Here is an 18,454-nt window from a genome sequence, read left to right on the forward strand (position 1 = left end):
ATGGGCAAAAGGATCCACTTAGGGCTCTGTAAAGGGAGAAATGGGCGGGTTTTTTGAGGCCAGCAGAGTCCTGAGGAGCAGATACCAAGCTGGCCCCGCGGCCCTGCCTGGTCCCTCATCTCAGCACTCTCACTCATAGTGCGTTCCTGACTTCTCCGCTTTTGGAAAGCCAGGAGTTCACACCTCCTAGGTTTTCACGGCACTTTTACAGACGCACTCACTTCTTCCCTACAAAGTCAGGGCAAGTTCTCACCATGTGGCTGAGGGGAAACTGAGGTGCAGAGAGAATAACTGTGCTGTTCGCAGAGGGGCTGCCTTGCAGTAACCACAGATTTTTTTCGGAGTGTGTGTGGGTGTGTGGCGTGTTGTACAATAAAGAATTTGTCTGGTCTCTGTCCTTGGTTCTGGGGAGGGAGTCTTTAACCGTGGTCGAGGGCCCTCCAGGACCAGTTCAACTGACCCCCTCTCTTATTAACAGAGTGACCAAGAATTGTCATTCAGAAAGTCTGCAAAGTCACGTAACCTGAGTATGCACAAAAGAAGAAATCTTGACCCAAAATGACCGCAGAACCAATTATCCTCCTTCCCGTGGAACCCAGGGGCTGGGACATGACTGGAACTCGAGAGTCAGACTTAGCAGAAGTGAGGGGTCCCTCGTTCAGGAAGATCTGGTGTTCAAATTCCTTCCCCACCTCATCGAGAATGTTTAGAGCCCTGTCAGAAATGATTCAAACCTCACCACAAGTGCTTGAAGCCCACCAATCAAAACCTGCCCCACCAGCGTTTCCATGTGCCAGCCTGTTCTCCCTAACCTCTTACATTTCACCCCAAATCCTGAATCGGGGAGACAGACCTGAGAACACATGCCCCCTTTTCTCCCTGCAGATGCATGTCACAGAATAAAGCTGATCTCTTTTCCCAAAGGCTGATGCCATAACTCATTGGCTGTTTATGTGCCTCAGGCAAGAGCACCCCAATTCTGAGTGGTGACATAACCCCTTAATTTCCCCAGGGACAGAAGTGTCTTTGTTATTTATGGTGGACCCCTCAGTTCACACCTGAGTTTATGCTAATGAGATGACTCATGGTAGTCCCTGGATAGTTTCAGGTTGGGGGCTGGCCATGCCAGAAAGACCAACTATGTGATTAGAGGGGTGAGGTTTTGGGCTACATGATACCAGTCCAACCTCCCAACCTCAAAAGGAAGGCTGAGGATTGAGTCCAATAATGTGGTTGATGATTCAACCAATCATACTTATATAATGAAACCCCAGTAAAAACTCTGGATGCCACATCTTGGGGGCACTTCCCGGTTAGTGACGTGCATTAAGGTGCCTGCAGGCTGATGTGTCTGAGGGAGGAGAGCTTTGTATTTGGGACCCTCCCAGACCTTCTCTTCTGAGTCCTTTCATTGGCCTGGGGTCCTGATTTGTATCCTTTATAATAAAACTGTTAAAAAAACAAAATTCAACCGAGCAAATTTGAAGACCTAATTGGCTTTATTCAACAATTCATGGATAGGGCAGCATCCCATCTAGCAAATAGAAGACTGCTCCCAGGAGATTACCAAATGGAAGCTTTTTATAGGCAGAAGGAGAGTGGAGCAAAAAGATATTAGCAAAAGAAAAGAAAGGATTGTTTCAGGCCAGGACATCTTTTGGGACGACAGACCAGATTCTCTCTTTTTTTGGGGGGGGGAGGGGTGGGGAAGATTAGCCCTGAGCTAACATCTGCTGCCAATCCTCCTCTTTTTGCTGAGGAAGACTGGCCATGACCTAACATCCATGCCCACCTTCCTCTACTTTATATGTGGGATGCCTGCCACGCATGGCTTGCCAAGTGGTGCCATGTCTGCACCCGGGATCCGAACCGGCGAACCCCAGGCCACCGAAGCGGAACATGCAAATGTAACCACTGCGCCACTGGGTCAGCCCCAGACCAGATTCTCTAGGGTGTATGTACACCTACATTGCAATTTCTAGGTCCTAGAATGTGTAAATATCAGCTTCACATGAGAATATCAGGATGTTTACCAAAGTAGCTGTTCCAATTTCCTTCCCACCAGCAAGTTGGAAATGGTCCACTTCTTCACCAAAAATCCAGCAGACATCTTAAATTTTGCCATTTGAATGAGTGCAGAATGGTCTCCCACAGTGATCTTGATTTGCATTTCCCTGATTGCTAATGAGGTGGAGGATTTCTTCATGTTTATTGGCCACCTGGCTTTCTCTTCATGTTTCCTTTGAGACTGTTGCCCATGTTGTCTCGGGGCTGTTTGTTCTTTCTGAGGCATCCCATGTTCATGGATTAAGAAGACAATCTCAGAAAGATGCTAATTCTCCTCAAGCTGATCTGTAGGTTTATTTCAACTTTGGTAAAAATTGTAGGAGAAATTTTATAAGATGATGTGGAAAAGCAACGGATCAAGAGTAGCCCAGATACTTCTGAAGACAAGGAATGAAGTGGAAGAATTGACCCACCAGAATAAAAGATGCATTATAATATAAAGTTACATTAATTAAAGAAGTATGGTACTTGGCATAGGGATAGACAAACTGACGGGGAAACGGTACAGACAAGCTGCAAACAATCCCGCTCATTTGAGGAGTTTTGATGTGTGACAAGCGTCAAGGCAGATTACTGGGAGAAAAGGGACTATTCAGTAAATGCGGCTGGAAATTATAGTGATCCAGATGGAAAAATGAAACTGGATTCTAGTTATCACTGTACTCAAAAACCAATCCCAGAGGTATTAATAACTTGTGTCAAAGTCAAAATTTTAAGCCTTTTAGACGACAGTATAGGAAATTACCCTTCTAACCGCGGAGTGAGGAAGAGTTTCTTAAACTAAATACCAAAAGCATTAACTCCAAAAAAATTTATAAATTTTATTGTATTAAAATTAAGATCTTGTCGATCAAAATGCAGCTTAAAGAAAGTGAGAATACAAGCTACAAACTAGAAGAAGACATTCATAACAAATATAGCCCAGAAGGATTAATATTAATAACTCCATTATTTGATCTGTTGTACAAATACATCAAAATGGATGACATAAAGATTTTTTGAGATGGTTTAGTAATGAACAAATTACACTGAAAGTTGCTCCTCTACTTAAAAATGTATCAGAGACAGTTTTCCAAGGTCCAAATGTATTATTTAGACCTAATTAACTCCTTTTAGTAACTGTAATATTTTGTAGCATGGAAGTTTCATAATTTATTCAACCATTTATTCCACTGTGGATGTGCATTCAGATTATTCCATTCTTGTGATGACAAGCAATTCTGTGTTTAAAACTGTTTGCTATGGAGATGGATTGCCGAGGTTTGAATCCTAGTTTCACCCTAGCTATGTGCTTTACCAAGTTGCTTGACTTAAGTTTTAGTTCCTTATGTGAAATATGAGGATGGTAATCATTCTTGCTTCACGGGATTGTGGTAGAGTTAAACGAGGGCATCCGTATAAGGAGGAGTGTAGAACCGTGCCTGGCTGCAGCAGGGAGGCCTGCGCGTGCCAGCTATATATTCCGCAGTACACACAGTGCTTTCATTCTTATGGGATAGATTTCTAGGAGTGGGATGGTCTAGCCACAGGGGAGGAGTATTCTAAGTTTTGATCGATACTATCAGATGACTTGCCCCAAGGACTGCAGCATGTCATGGTCCCACGAGCCAGCCCTGAAGAGGAGAGCACCTGTCTGTCCTGCCACACCCTCCAGAGCTGGACTGCACCGGTTCTTAATGTTTGCCAATCTGATGAGAAAAACGAATCGCCTAACCTAATTAATTGAACGTTTGTCTTAATTTGCCCATGCTGCAGGATGTATTCAAATTTAGGGGTGTTAACTAGCTGCATTTCAGGTTCAATTATCGCCTTAGAGCGACACTGAACCGGGAGACATCTCCACCCTCTGGGTGGTGACACCCACGGGAAAAGACAGCATCCAGGAGCCTTGGATAGAGACACAGCCACCCGCACCCTGTCCTAAAGGGGAGAACCACACAACATGTAATGACGAGATATGACACAATCATGGTATGACAAAGATCTTAACGTTTTGTGTTTTTAAAAGGTGCTTTGGCCATTTTTGACCATTTGTTCCTCCACATAAATTTTAGAATCGGCTTTTCTATTAAAAACCTTCGCAGAATTTTGATTAGAATTGCACTGAATCTATAGATCAATTTGGGGAGAATTGATATCTTATAATTGATATCTTAAGCATCTCTGCCAATGAATATGGAATATTTTTCCATTTTCGTTGTCTTGTTTCTCATTAAAGTTGTATAATTGTCTGCATAAAAGTCTTGCCCACCTTTTGTTAGATTTATTCTAAGCACTTCATATTATTTACTGCTATTATAAATGGCATTTTTCAAATTACATTTTCTAATTCTGTTGCCAATATACAGAAATGCAATTGCTCTTTGGATATTAAAATATCTAGCAACTTTGCTAGCTCTCTTAGTCATTCTAATAAATAAAGAGATTCTTTTATTAGAATCCATGTAGACAAGCTTATCTGTGAAAAATGGCCATTTTCTTTCTCCCTTTCCAATTCTTACGATTTTGTTTGCTTCCTTGACCTTGTGCACAGGCCTGGTTATTCTGGGAGAGGCCACGGAGAAAGGGTCCTAGTGGGAACCCTAGTTTTGCTTCTGCTTGTGCAGAGAATGACTGCAGCACTTTCCCACCAGGCCAGCTGCCGGCGGTGGCAGATGCCTCTGCTAGGGTCGGGGGTCCCTGCTCTTCCTTGTCCTAAGTCGATTTTTACTGTTACAAGCATGTTGAATTTTATCATTTTATTTATATATTTCCTATATCTACTGGTGTGATCATTCAGTCTTTCTCCTTTATTATTAAGGTACTGAGTTACATAAATACGTTTCTTAGTTTTTCCTTTTCCCACTGTCCTTTTCCAGTTTTCATATGAGGTCTGGCTAGCCTCACAGAAGAGGTGGGGAATGTTCCCTCTATATTATATTATCTGGAAAAGTTTGCATAAGACTGGAATTATCTGTTCTTTGAACAGTGGTAGAATTTTCCTATCAAACTACTTAGGCTGAGTGAGAAGATTTTAAATCACTAATTAATTCTTTTATGAATGTAAGACTATGCAAGTACCTTAATGCTTCCTGAATCAGTTTGGTTAAGTTGTTATTGTATAGGATTTTGTTCATTTCATCTAAGTTTTCCAACTTAGTGGCATTAATATAGTTATAATTTTCTCTTATCTTTTTAATATCTGCTTTATTTGTAAAATTGTTTATGCCTTCTCTTTTTTCTTGAACAATTTTGCTAAAGTTTTGTTCATTTTATCAGTCTTTTCAAAAAACCAACTTACGCTTTGCTGATCCTCTATTTTCAAGCTTATTATTTGCTTTATTCTTTTTTTGCCTAGCCCTTTTATGCTTAGTTTATTAAATTTTATCTTTTATGCTTTTCTAATATATGCATTTTAAAACTGTAGTGTTCTTCTAAGTACAACATTAGCTGCACCCAGCAAGTTTTCAGATGTATTTCATTTACGGTCAGATCTAATTATTTGCTTCAATTTTTTCTTTTTTGAGGAAGATTAGCCCTGAGCTAACTACTGCCAATCCTCCTCTTTTTGCTGAGGAAGACTGGCCCTGAGCTAACATTCATGCCCATCTTCCTCTACTTTATATGTGGGACGCCTACCACAGCATGGCGTGCCAAGTGGTGCCATGTCTGCACCCGGGATCCAAACTGGTGAACCCTGGGCCACCGAAGTGGAACGTGCACAGTGAACCACTGTGCCACTGGGCCGGCCCTAATTATTTTCTAATTCTTAATATGGTTTCTTCTTTGGAACATGAGTTACTTAGAAATGTGTTAAAAATTTTTAAATATTGTGTCTTTTTAAAAATTATCTTTTGCTATTAATTTCTAACATGATATTGTTGGCAGAAAAGGTGGTCTGTGTGAAATTAATTGCTCAAAATTCGTTAAGCTCAAATTTTGTGAATGTTCTACCTGCACTTGAAAAGTATGTGTTCCACAAATGTCCATACATTAAGTTTGCTTGGCATGTTATTCAAGTGTAGTAAACTAATTTTTGCTGCTTGATCTAATAATAACTGGGAAAAGTGAGTTAAAATCTTCTATTATAGTGAGTTCGCCCATTTCTCATACAGGCTTCCCTTCCCTTTTGAGGAGTCGAGTTAACCGTTTCCTTACCAGAGCTCTGTCTTCCTAGAAGGTGCTTAATAAATGATCACCTGCTGTTGTGGGTCGAATTCTGTCCCCCAAAAGAGATGGTGAAGTCTTAATCTCCAGTACTCGGGAATGTGACCTGGTTTGGAAATCAGGTCTTTGCAAGCGTAATCAACTGAAAATGAGATTGTACTGGATTAGGGTGGGCCCTGCATCCAGTGACTGGTGTCCTTATGAGGAGAGAGAGATCTGAAGACACACAGAGAGGAAAGCCAAGTGCAGGTGAGGCAGAGACTGGAGAGATGCTGCCACAGCCAAGGACACTAAGGGTTGCCAGGGAACCCCCAGGAGCCAGGAAGAGGCCGGGAAGGATTCTTCCTAGAGCCTTAGTGGAGAGCACGGCCCTGCCAACACCCTTGGACTTCCGGCCCCCAGAACTGAGAGAATAAATTTCTACTGTTTAAGCCCCCCCAAGTTTGTGGGGATTTGTTATGGCGGCCCCAGGAAACTAACATACCTGCTATACCTGTTGATTCGAAGTGAGTTTCTCGCTAGCCTGCCACTCGCCTCACCATGACGGGTTAGCACTCATTCATTCGTGAGAGTGAGATGAGTCTGTGTGCTAAACCTCAGCTCTCCAAGTCTGAGCCCACTCTCCGCTCTGAGAGCAAGCAGTGAACACACCCCAAGGAGGCGCCCTGGGGAAGACACAGGCTCCTCATCCAGGGAAGCTAACTGGTCACGTTATCACCTCTCTTCAGTTCCTCACTAACAGTGGAGGTGAAGTGAGAGCTGTGGAGACCTTCACATTTACTGTCTCTATCATTTCGTACAATTCGCTCAACACTTCTGGACTTCCACCCATAGAGTGACTACTTTCAGCTTCTGATGACATTGCAAAGGGGACACTGCTTCTTCACAAGGGCGGTTCGGGTTCTCAGAGCAGCAGTTAGAGCAGCCACCACAGAGAGTGGCAACATCTCTTTCTGTAGCTGGACAGCAGCCACTCGGCCCCTGATGAGGGGAGGCCCCAGACCTGCCACTTGGCCCTTGGTCAGGCTCTGAGGGGAAACTATCCAGACAGGATGAGTGAGACTGCACCTAGAACCTTATATCCAAGAAAAACGGGGGGCCTGAACTTGGTTGGTGGCTGATTAGATGGGGAGAGAGGGTGATAAGAAAGAAGTCATCTAGAGTGACTTCCAGGAGTCTGGTCTGACTCACCTGGTGCATAGAGAGAGGAGGTCGGGGGGAGGAAAGGCTCATATTTGGACGTGAGCTTCAGGATCCTCTGGGACATCTAGGTAACATCTAGTAGGAAACAGAAATAAGAGACTATAACTCTCAAGAGGGGTCTGGAAGGAAAGGCGGTGGGATCTTGGAGGCAGGAGGTCTTCCCTGGTGTGAGGCCCAGCATTGTGTACTGGTCTCCAGCGGGGGTTGGCAACTCCCGCCCACGGGCAGAACTGGCCTACCATCTGCTTTTTGTGGAACAAAGCCACACCCCTTCATTCACATATCATCTGTGACACATTTCATACTACAAGAGCAGAGTGAAGCCAGTTTCAGACAGAAGTCAAATGGTCGGCCAAGCTAACGTATCACTATCTGGCTGTCTGAAGGAAAATTTTGCCAACTCCTGGTCTAGAGCGGCACTTCCCAACCTGCAGTGGGCAGCAGGGACGACCTGGAGACCCTGTAGTGAGGAACCCACTCAGGAGGTCTGAGGCGGCCCCAAGATTCGGCGCTTCGGTCAGGCCGTGTGCTGCTGGTCCAAGGACCATGCTCTGAGAAGCCAGGACCGAGAGCAGCGCTGTCTGACAGGAGAATAACGTGAACACGCAGCTCAGTGAAGCTTCCAGCGGCCACGTGAAAAATGTAAAAAAAAACAGGTGACATCAATCTAATAACATATTTCATTTAACACAATGTAGCCAAAATGTTATCATGTCTTACGTAACCAATGTAAACAAATTGGGATCTTTTACTTATTTCTTTGGACGAAGGCTTTGAACTCTGGCATCTATCTGGCCTTACGGCCCGTCTCGTTAGCAGTGACCATACTTCATGTGGTTGGCGGCTGCCTTACTGGACAGCGTAGCTCTAGACGGGAGCCAGGCTGCCAAATTCAAAATCCCAGCCCCACCGCTTACTGGCTGTGCAGCTGTGGGCAGGTCCCGCCACCTCTCCACGGCTGCTCCTCCACCTAGAAAGTGAGGAGAGCAACTGCGCCGCCTCATGCTGCCGTGCTCAGGAGCGTGGGTGTCAACGAGGTGCTTACCACAGCCTGCCTGGCAGTCACAGGCCATCATCACGCTGCGGGATGATTCTGCACAGGAAGCATGTCCCCCCAGATAGAGGAAGGGGTTTGAGCCCTGGTTCCTGCCCCACACCTCAGGGGCAGAGGGGGAGTTAAGCAGGCTCCTCTTTCTCAGCCCATCGTTACCCCTTCCTGCAAGGTCTTTTCTTTCATTCCACAAATATTCACTGAGCCTTTACTGTGTCTCGGACCCTGTGCCAGGCACCGGGGATACAGCAGAGAAACCAACACAACTCTTCTCCCCGTGGATTACATTCTAGTAGAGACTCACGAGGAACAATGAATATAGAATATGCTAGAAGGTGACACCATGGGGAAAATTAAAGCAGGGTAAGGGGACAGAAAGTGCTGGGGAGGGGCAAAAGCGTAAGGTTTAAGTAGGTGGCCAGGTGGGCTTCCATGGGAGAGCAAGTCATGGAAGGTCCTGAGGCCAGTGGGGCTGGAGCAGAATGAGGCTCGGAGAGAAATTAGAGGTGGTCAGAGGGGTGTGGAGTGCGCATGTTGTGTGTGCCTTATGGGCAATTACAAAAACTTTGGTTCTTCTTTTGAGCGAGACCAACTGGATGGGTTTTGCTGAACAAGTGTCCTGATCTGCATTAGGTTTCTCAAGGCTGCTGTGTTGAAGGGACCCCGTGGGGGCGGGGTAACCAACCAGCTCTCTGGGCTGTGAGGTGAGGGCTTCGCTGGGCTGAGGCTCCAGTACTCAAGCCAGGAAAGACTCGGGCAAACGGGTGTGGTTAGTCAGCCTAAAACGAGGAGACCAGTTTTATCCTTTGTCCTCCTTTCATAACCAACCTGCGTCCCCCATAACATCCATTTTAATGTTTGACAGTTGAAATATGCATGTCCTCATGACATATCATGTTGTGTGCCTTACGCTTACATAAATGGCATTATGTCATAAATCTCATTTCTTTAAGTTTTCAACACTATTTTTAAGATCCTCCATTTTGGTCTATTTACCTCCAGTCCATCATTTCGAACGGCTGCACAGTCTCCATAGTGTGCAATGGCCACCTTTTACTTACTCAAGACCTTGCTTGCCTCCTCAGATAGCTCAGATGACACTGCTGAGAGCATCCCTCTGTAGTCCCCTTATGGATCAGGTGGGAATCTCTCTGGGCAGCACAGGCTCTCGGACACATGCTGGGCTAAACTTGCAAGTGCTGCCGGCTTCCTTTCCAGAGTGCCCGCAGTGGGTTACATGCCCCCAGCAATACCTAAGCTACTGGGCCCACATCGCTGCCAACACTTCTAATAGCAATTCTGAGGGCAAGGTAGGGGCTCTATTTTCATTTGCACTTCTCTGGTTCCCTCAGTTTGTCTCTTCTTGTTAAGCATTTGGGCTTGCCCTTCTGTGAATCACTTTTTAATACTCATAGCCCATTTTTATTTTGATTTCCTTTTTCTTGTTGATTTGCAAGAAACCTTGTACAACACATATTAATCCCTTTTCAACTTTAGTCATTGCAAATACCTTCTCATCTGCCATCTGTTGGCTTTGGGTGTGATGTTGTTGAACAGAAATCCTTCCTTCAGGTGAAGCTGGATCCATCCTTTTCCCCCTTACATTTGCTTTTTGGTGGGAAGCTGTTAAGAAGTGACTATCTTTTAAGGAAAATTTTGGGTGAAAAAAATTGTGAAGCTATGCTTAGAACAAGATCGATAAACAGAAACTCTCTTCTCTAGGCTGGGCTTCCGGAAACATCTGTTGTACTTGGTCCCTACTCACCACTCCCTACTTTGGTTTTTCTTTGTTTCAGGACTAAATGGGTTAAGAAGAAAGGAAATAAATTGAAGTAAATTCAGTTCCCCTAAGGTTTTCTAACCACAGTTTAAAATGCAACACCCTGGGGCCAGCCCAGTGGTGCAGTGGTTAAGTTCGCATGTTCCGCTTCTTGGCAGCTTGGGGTTCGCTGGTTCGGATCCCGGTTGCGGACATGGCACCACTTGGCAAAAGCCATGCTGTGGTAGGTGTCCCACATATAAAGTAGAGGAAGATGGGCAGGGATGTTAGCTCAGGGCCAGTCTTTCTCAGAAAAAAGAAGAGGATAGGCAGTTAGTTCAGGGCTAATCTTCCTCAAAAAAGAAAAAAAAAAACCCCACAAAAAACTGCACAAAACTCTGCAATCTGGAAAGAAAAAAGCAGATTGAGAATATAAGATTTGTAAAATATTTGTTTCACAAACCCTAGAAATCTAAAGAGGTGGTTTGACAAAGAAACCAGATATTTACAAGGCACTACGTGCTATAAGCTGTTTTCTATTGGCTTAGTTATAAATATAGAAATAAAGAGAGTACACATGTCACCACCCATGCTCCAGAAGGTTCAGGGATCAAACAGGTACACTGATGGGCAACAGGGCCACAAAAGGTTGAAGACAATTTTAAAAATGTGATTTGAACATTATGGAGAATGGTCAGGAAATTCCAGAAAATTCTATTGTGTTGCCATTACCAAGATAAAAGACTTTATGGGGCTGAGTAGAGCCCATTAAACGTTGATGTGCCTCAATCTTTTTGAATCTAAAATCTAGGTAATAATTAAAGCCTGTGCAGGTGGAGAAGATGGGTCTTAGGAGGAGAAAGGGCAGAGCCAGGTCCCTGGAGCTTAAGTCCCGTGTCTTCACGGCAGGAAGATATTAATCTTTCCCAAGATGCCCACTTCAAACTCTGATTATCGAGTAAGGCCAGAGGCCCAGCGGGGCTAGGGGAGCAGGGTATCGAGCCGAGAGCCGGAAGAAACGACCTGGAGACTGAGAACCAGACATAGAGGTTTATCTGGACTGACTGACAGGGAGAGTGTCCGGTGGCGGCCGGCTGGACATAGATTTGTGCTCCGCTGCGGCCCCCTGGGAGAAGTGGGCTTAAGCAGGCAGAGGAACAAAGGCTGCGTGTTTACCAAGGGGGATCATCCTTGTATGGCCCGCATTCCAAGGACCAGAGCCCCCCACCTCCCTCCTGGAGACCTTGAGGGTCTTGGTGTCAATTACCCCATGAGAAAGCAGCTGGTCGGCCAAGCCCAGTACTGCGATCATCATGGGTGCTGGCGCATAGCCCAGATAAGAAGACTCCAGAACACGTGGCCATTAAAGGGGCACACCGGCTAATGTCCCTACAATCATGAAGGCCGAAAAGGGTGCCCAGTGGCATCCCACAACCACCGACAAAGCCAGGAGTCAGGGCGGCGCACTTCGTCTGCTGCGACCCGGCCACAGCCCCACTTCCCCCGTCTTTTTTCAGGAGAAAGCAGAATCTGCTTTCCCTCCATTTAGTAGAGCGCCTGTATTTAAACAAGCCTGTCTTCTGTGCCTATCACCGTCATGCTCTGTGAGGAGCTGGCAGTACTTTTCTCGGGCAGAAACCTTTCCTAAGGCCGGGTTTCTCGTTTGGGCTTCTTATCTGGGTCTCTTACACACAACAGGCTGTTGACAGAAACGTTTAAGTGGCCGTGAAGTCTGGAGCCAGATGTAACTCACTTGCCAAACAGGACCAAAGGCAGAGAGAGGCCGGAGGCCGAGCACAGGTCTCCCAGCGGCAGGTCCTCTCAGCCCCCGTGATGTGCTCATACAAAGGGGCGCCCTGCCGGGAGGGGCACTATCTGGTAACAAACGGAAACGCCCGACAGCTCGACTCCCATTAACGGGGGCAGATCACAGGCTGAGGAGTCAGGCTCCCACACAAGGCGGGGCTGGGAGGACCTTCACGGTATTGCTTTCATCCTGACACTGATGCTCCAGGCAAATGGCCTAATCTGCCACACTGGGCTTTGGGATTAAAGGGGCTCCTTTGTCTTTTGATGACCTTTCCAAAAGACAGTTTGACTGTGAGGGAGATGACGTTCACATCTCTGCTCCCAGACCAGCATGAGCGCCATAAGCCCCTGTGCAAAACATTAGCATTTCAGGATCTCAAAAAAAAAAAAGATCCACTTGTGCATTCCAGATTCATGGGACAAATGGAAACAGATGAAAACAAGCAAAAACCCAGAACCACTGCCTTTCAGATCTGTTACCATGGGTAGCAGTTGGAAATCTGCACTTACTTCTCTTCAATCAAGTGGAATAAAATTTAGACATCTTTAGACGCCTTAGATATTTTAATGTATTTACCCTCAGGCACAAAGACCTATATTTATTGCACTGTCTCAAAAATCACTCAAGCAAGCTCTCTCTTACCATTACGACACCACCTCCCTGCTGTCACCGGGTGAGCATGCGCTCTCCTGCTGCCTCTGCTCCTTCTCCGCTCCCATTTGGTTCTGCCTTTCCCTCACCTTTTCAGACATATTTCTTAGGCTCTTATTTTTGTTGTTAACTGCGGTCCCCTTCCCCTTTCATCTGTCTTCAGGTTCCGGCTCAGGCCCCCACTCCTCCTCCAGGAAAACCTCTGTATACCCCCAGCTGAAAAGGAGGTGTAGCTTCTAATAGGCACACTGGTAACATTACTAACGAGATTCCTATTTCTCTGGAAAGAAGCCAAGGGCTTCAAGCTTAGATCTATCTGCAAAACGGTGTAACATAAAGTCAGCATTTGATTTAATATCTATGAGAGAAAAACACATAAAAGTTGGTTAATTTCATTTTTTGGTCTCTCTATATAGTTAACAGATACCTTAAAATCACCTCACAAACAGTCGTCTCAGAATGGCCTGTATTGTAGGTGAATGGCTTAATATCACACCTTGGGAATTATTTCTCCTTGTGAAACACGTGGTTTTGTGCTGCAGGATGCACAGGCCCTCCCTCCACAACGCATACAGCAGGGCTCCAAGCAATGCACAGCAAATACAGCAAACGCATCGAGGGTGCAGTCAGACGCAGACAATTTATTTTACTGAATTTAGACTCAAGTTCAACAAAGCATTCTAACAGGCAACAAGATTCAAACATCAGAGAAAAAATCTATATAAACTGCAAGAAAGCCAGCTCAGAGAGTCTCTGGGCCACGGCTGCACTCCCATTTCATGGACTGTCAACACCCCTCCGCGCGCTCGTGTGGCGGCGCGAGCTCGCCCAACACACAAAGGGATATGACACCACAGTCTCCCAAAGACAAGTGTTCCTACCATGAATGGAAAACATCACTGAAATAAAAAACACTTAAAGATGCTCCCTTAGTTTTTCTATTTCCTAACTGTAAAATATACTCTTAGCAACAGAACAAACAAATCTCCTTGGTTGGTCACATCATTCATTATTGAAAGGAAAAATCAATATCATAAAAAACAAAACACTGAAATAAATAACTTTATAATTTACTTATAGGTAGTTTTGCTGCATTGCACATTACCACACAAAATTCAAAAGCTGACTTTTTTAAAAAGCTTGGAAAACACATCTGCCTCTTAGAGTTTCTTGCTAAGTCTAGCACGCTTCTTACAAGGAAAACTAGTCTATGTAGGCCTGAGTTTAAGGTTTAAACATCTGTTCTTCTAGAGCTTGCCAACCTGAGGGCACAGGTGTGGATCCACAGGTATGACAGTGCGCACGGGCAAGGGATCTTCTCAGCCTCCAGGGCTCCAGGCTGAGCCACAAGCAGCCGCTTCGGTTTGCCCCCAGGTTGGGGAGGGCTGCCGAAATCCAGCAGTTTAGGATGAAAATGTGCAAAAACCACGGGTACGAATCAGTATGTTTGTACCTTTAGTGTGATGTCCTTCAATGGATGGTGAGATCTCTGAGAGCACCCTCTGGAGGTCTGAAAAGGAGCAGCACATGCTACGACTGACGACGGACAGACGCACTGACAGTGGGCGTGCCTCCATCAAGACTTCACCCACCACGCTCTGTCTTCGACAAGGCTTTTAGCGAGTTCCCGCCAGGCCAATTTCTTTGACTTTCTATTACAGTATTCAGATGCCGCCTTGGCCTCTCTTATCTGGTATTAATTCTCCTCCTCTTGAATTCAGCCCCCCCCCCCCCCAGGCTTGCCTCTCACCCCCACGTCCCCGAGGGAAAGCCCCTGGCTGCCTCCTCTGGCGAGGCTAGAGGGGTGATAAAACCATGAGACCTTCTCAGGACAGCAGACATCTTGGCACAAGAGTGAGCCCTCCTGAACAGCACTTTTTAAATTTGGGGGTGGGGAGGCATGTTTCCTGGTTTATTAGAAAACTGATCTTGAAAATAATCTAGAGAGAACTGTAAGAAGTGAAATTCTGGTGCATAAACAAATATTTTAAGATAGAAGTTGGGTCACTTCTCTTGTCCACCTTTTTGTGCCCACGAATGGTAACTATCTTCCTGAATTAAGAGTACGCTACTGCACCTCCGTTCTGTAATGGGGTTGTCCACGCAGGGGGCAGCAAACGTCTTCTGTAAAGGGCATTTGGTAAATATTTTAGGCTCTACAGGCCACGTATGGTCTCTCGTGCATACTCTTCACCTGTTTTTTCTTTAACAATGCTTTAAAAATTGAAAAACCATTCTCAGCTCAAGGGTCCTGCAGATTTTCCCTGTGGGCAGGTTAGCCGAGCCCGCCCCAGGGAGTTCTTTGGCAGGGGATAGTGGGCACTTAGCTGTGCGAAGTGTAAGCTTCTTTGGGCCCTGGAACCCTAATCTGGGGATTCTTTTGGAGAGTGAGGTAGGCCCCTGCGGGGGATGCTCACACCAGGCTGAAAGCAGAACTCCTAGGAGTCCGTCTCTACTCTGCTCCCTCAACAGTCCAGAACTGGACCAAATTGGCATCCTTTATTTAAAAAGGGCTATTTATGGTAGGAAGTCCTAATTAAGGCCTATTTAAATCTGTGCCTATGCTGCTTATCCTTACCTTGATTTTAAAAGCAAAATGACATACTCCAGGCATTTAAAAATGCTCCTTCTACAGGTTAAGCCCTCAGCACTCCAACTGGTTGGTGGCAGAAGAGCTACAGTGTGAACTTACTTCCTCTTCCCTACTAATGCCGTCCAGCCTGCAGGCCACGTCACCCAGGAAGTCAGGAGGCTCCCCAGCTCACTCTGCTGCGGGGCGTCTGTGACAGCTCGCTTGTGTCTCGATAAGGATCTAAAGAGCTGGAGCCCAGCGTTTCCAGAGCTAGATCTTTCTGAGGGACATTCACCCCCATCCTCTCTGAAACAAGCCTCTGTGCCGAGATGCTGGAACAGCTTCCGGCTCCGCCAACCTTCTGGGTTGTGTGAGAGGTAAACTTCTACCAATAAGTTTCTCATTGCTAAAATATTCATATTGAAGAGGAGAAAAAGAGAATTTGCATTTCTTTCATAAATTTGTGATATTTTAAGTCATCAGTATACAGTATATCATGTTTTTAAGTAATTAATGAACAAATAAAATCCAACTTTTTTTCTAAGTTAAATAAGGGCTTTTAGAATCTGAATTCTTTCTCTAATCAATGATTTTTTAAAGAAACAGCTAATAGTTCTCAAAATACACATTTGCTACCAACTAGACGAATTTAACTGTTCTGGAGTTAAGAAATAGAATGCATGCGCCACACACGTGCGCACGTGGATACACACACAAAGAAAAGGAACTTCACCTCAAAGACTATGTATGAGAATTCTCAAAGCTTCTAAAAAAATGAATAGGTGAAAAACAACCAATCTCACATATGCCAACCTAGGTGTCCTTTTTAGGTTTTTGTTTAAAATGTCCAAATTGTTTTCTTCAAAATGTGAGTTTATAACTTATATGAAATTTAGACCCTTCTCTTAGTCTGGATTTGTGGTGGCATCGCCAACACAGCCTCACCCACAGCAGTAAGAGAGAACTTGTCAGGCTAAGCATGGGGTCTCCAAAATAAAGCTGCTGAGACCATTTTTAACTGACTGGGAACAACAACCTGAAGTCAGAAGAAACTAGAGCCTTAACAATTAAACAAGCAAAAACGTCTCCTAAGGAACTCTGAGGAGCCTGTCAGTGGCAGCAGCTCAAGGTCGAACAACATTGAAACCAGTGAAACTAGGAATTTTCCAACTCCTTAAAAAACAAAGCGTTCCAAGATCACTGAAAGAAGGGATACAGAAAGTAAGTACCTGCGGTCAGGAAAAGATAATGGTAATGGGGATTTTTAAAATAACATGAAACAGTAAATTCTGAAGTGTGCGTTTTTAAAAGAAAGCCCTGTATCCCTCATTCTCTTTCAAGAGCATTTCTCTCTCACACACACACACACACACACAGCTCTAGTGATTATTTCACATTTTTCAGGTCTCTTCTCTATCAAGTTTAAAAATAATTACCTCCTGGCACCTATAGTTCTCTATTTTGGATATAAACAGTTTTGATGTTTTAAACCTGAAAAGAAAACACATAGCAACAGACCTGAACAATAAACAAAACCTAAGCATCAAGATAGGAAACAAAGAGGATTATCGTCTCAGTCAGGAGGTGTTTTGGTTCTGTAAAGATATCGCTCTTGGTCTTACCTCCACTGATGGAAAAAAACACCTTTGCCAGTTCCCTCCCATATCAAAGTGCATCTGTTTAAAATTGAACATACCTTTAAAAAAACCCAACAATCTCAGCAATTTTTGGCAGATATCCTATACAGCAAAAATGAAGTGATTTTCCCTTTTCCTACTCAGTTTGAAGCTGTATTCAAAGTGGCTAAACGTAGTAATTCTAGGACAGCAGAGCTTACAAACAGTGGATTGTGTTTTTGTTTCAAGGAACAAAAAGGGAAAGGAAAAACAAAACCAAATGAGAATACAGAGCAGAAACCCTGAGGCAAGAATGGCTTTTCCTCTGGAAAGTCTTCCTGGGGCTCTCAGTCGCGCTCACAAGGGACCAGCGATCTTCTGGGACGCAAGGCCTTCCTCCAGCCAGATGGTGGCGGTAGAGCCGCCGCGGAGCGTTCTGCGGTGGATGCGCCGGAGCCGCAGCAGGTAGAGAAGGATGGCGAGCAGGACCACCAGGAAGCAGCCCGAGAACAGGTAGTGATTGTAGACAAAGGAGAAGCCCCGCCAGCGAGCATGACTGGCCCGGAAGGTCTCCTGCTGGATATCTCTGCCCCATGGAAACAAAACAACATGACAGAACGATGAGAGATGGCAGAGGGCGAAACAGGGAGGACTGTGAGGTCGGAGTGCAAGGGACATGGGTCGGGGACTTGGTTTAAGACAGCTCTGCGTGAAAACTGTCCCCTGGGTCTTGGGGGCTCGGTTTCTTTACCTCTAAATGTAGGGTACTACGGCCTTATAGAGTGTGGCTGCAAGATTAAGGATAAAACATGCGGCAGTTTACTCCTCGGTCTGCAGCAGTTACCATCACTATAATTCGGGTAACAAAAATTACAGAAATCTAGACCTGTGAGGGTTTCACTAACCCACAGAATCCAACGTGGAATCAAAGCACGTTTGTCATCAGTAAGACCCAGCACTCACATCTTTTCCAGTTAAGCCAGCTAAAAGGATTGCTGGGAGATGCTCAATTAAATGAAGGGAAAAAGCCCAAAAAAGTTAATCCCTCAATTATCAGTGAACCAGGGTCTTAGGTGGGGGTCAGCTGACAATGGGTCGGTGAACTCGAATGGGGGAGAATGTGCATCTTTCTGCTACCAGTCTGCCTAGATGCAGCGCCCCCTCTGAGCACGAAGGCAGATGACAAACTGCGGCCGCAGCAGGGGCCTCGGACTTCCCGGGGAAACGCACAGACCTGTTACATCACATGGCCAGGTTTTGCAGATGCCTCGAAACATCATCAACATGCATCACTACATTGCAATTACAGAAATGACTAGTTCTGCTGCCAGATCTTGTCATTTAATGAGTTAATAAAGAACATATATTACTATATGACAAATTTGTTCTATAATATTTTGATAAATATATTTTAATATAATGGTTTCCTCTGTGCCCTAGGTTATTTATATTATGCATTAAAAACAGTATTTTCAGAAGGGATCCAAGGCCACAAGGTTAAGAACCCTGGCACTAACCCTTCTGCACAGGGGTTAGGGAACAGCCAGTTGAGAATAACCGAATGTTTTTGCGCTGTGTA

At 45.0% G+C, this 18,454-nt stretch overlaps 1 protein-coding gene across 3 annotated transcripts in view; it reads right to left on the reverse strand.

Annotated features, from left to right (window-relative positions):
• Nucleotides 1–13,308: 13,308 nt before the first annotated feature.
• Nucleotides 13,309–18,454, reverse strand: part of ENTPD4 (ectonucleoside triphosphate diphosphohydrolase 4) — a 33,553-nt gene continuing 28,407 nt past the window's right edge. For 2 of the 3 annotated variants that reach the window (XM_070606852.1, XM_070606855.1), the window contains exon 13: nucleotides 13,309–17,461. In XM_070606852.1, coding sequence (XP_070462953.1) covers nucleotides 17,233–17,461 — 229 coding nt within the window. In that variant the 3' untranslated portion in view covers nucleotides 13,309–17,232. Of the gene's footprint in view, nucleotides 18,110–18,454 lie in introns of all 3 variants that reach the window. The other variant, XM_070606861.1, reaches the window with a different exon arrangement.

Source organism: Equus przewalskii, chromosome 2 (genome assembly GCF_037783145.1).
Source record: "Equus przewalskii isolate Varuska chromosome 2, EquPr2, whole genome shotgun sequence".
Lineage (NCBI taxonomy): Eukaryota > Metazoa > Chordata > Mammalia > Perissodactyla > Equidae > Equus > Equus przewalskii.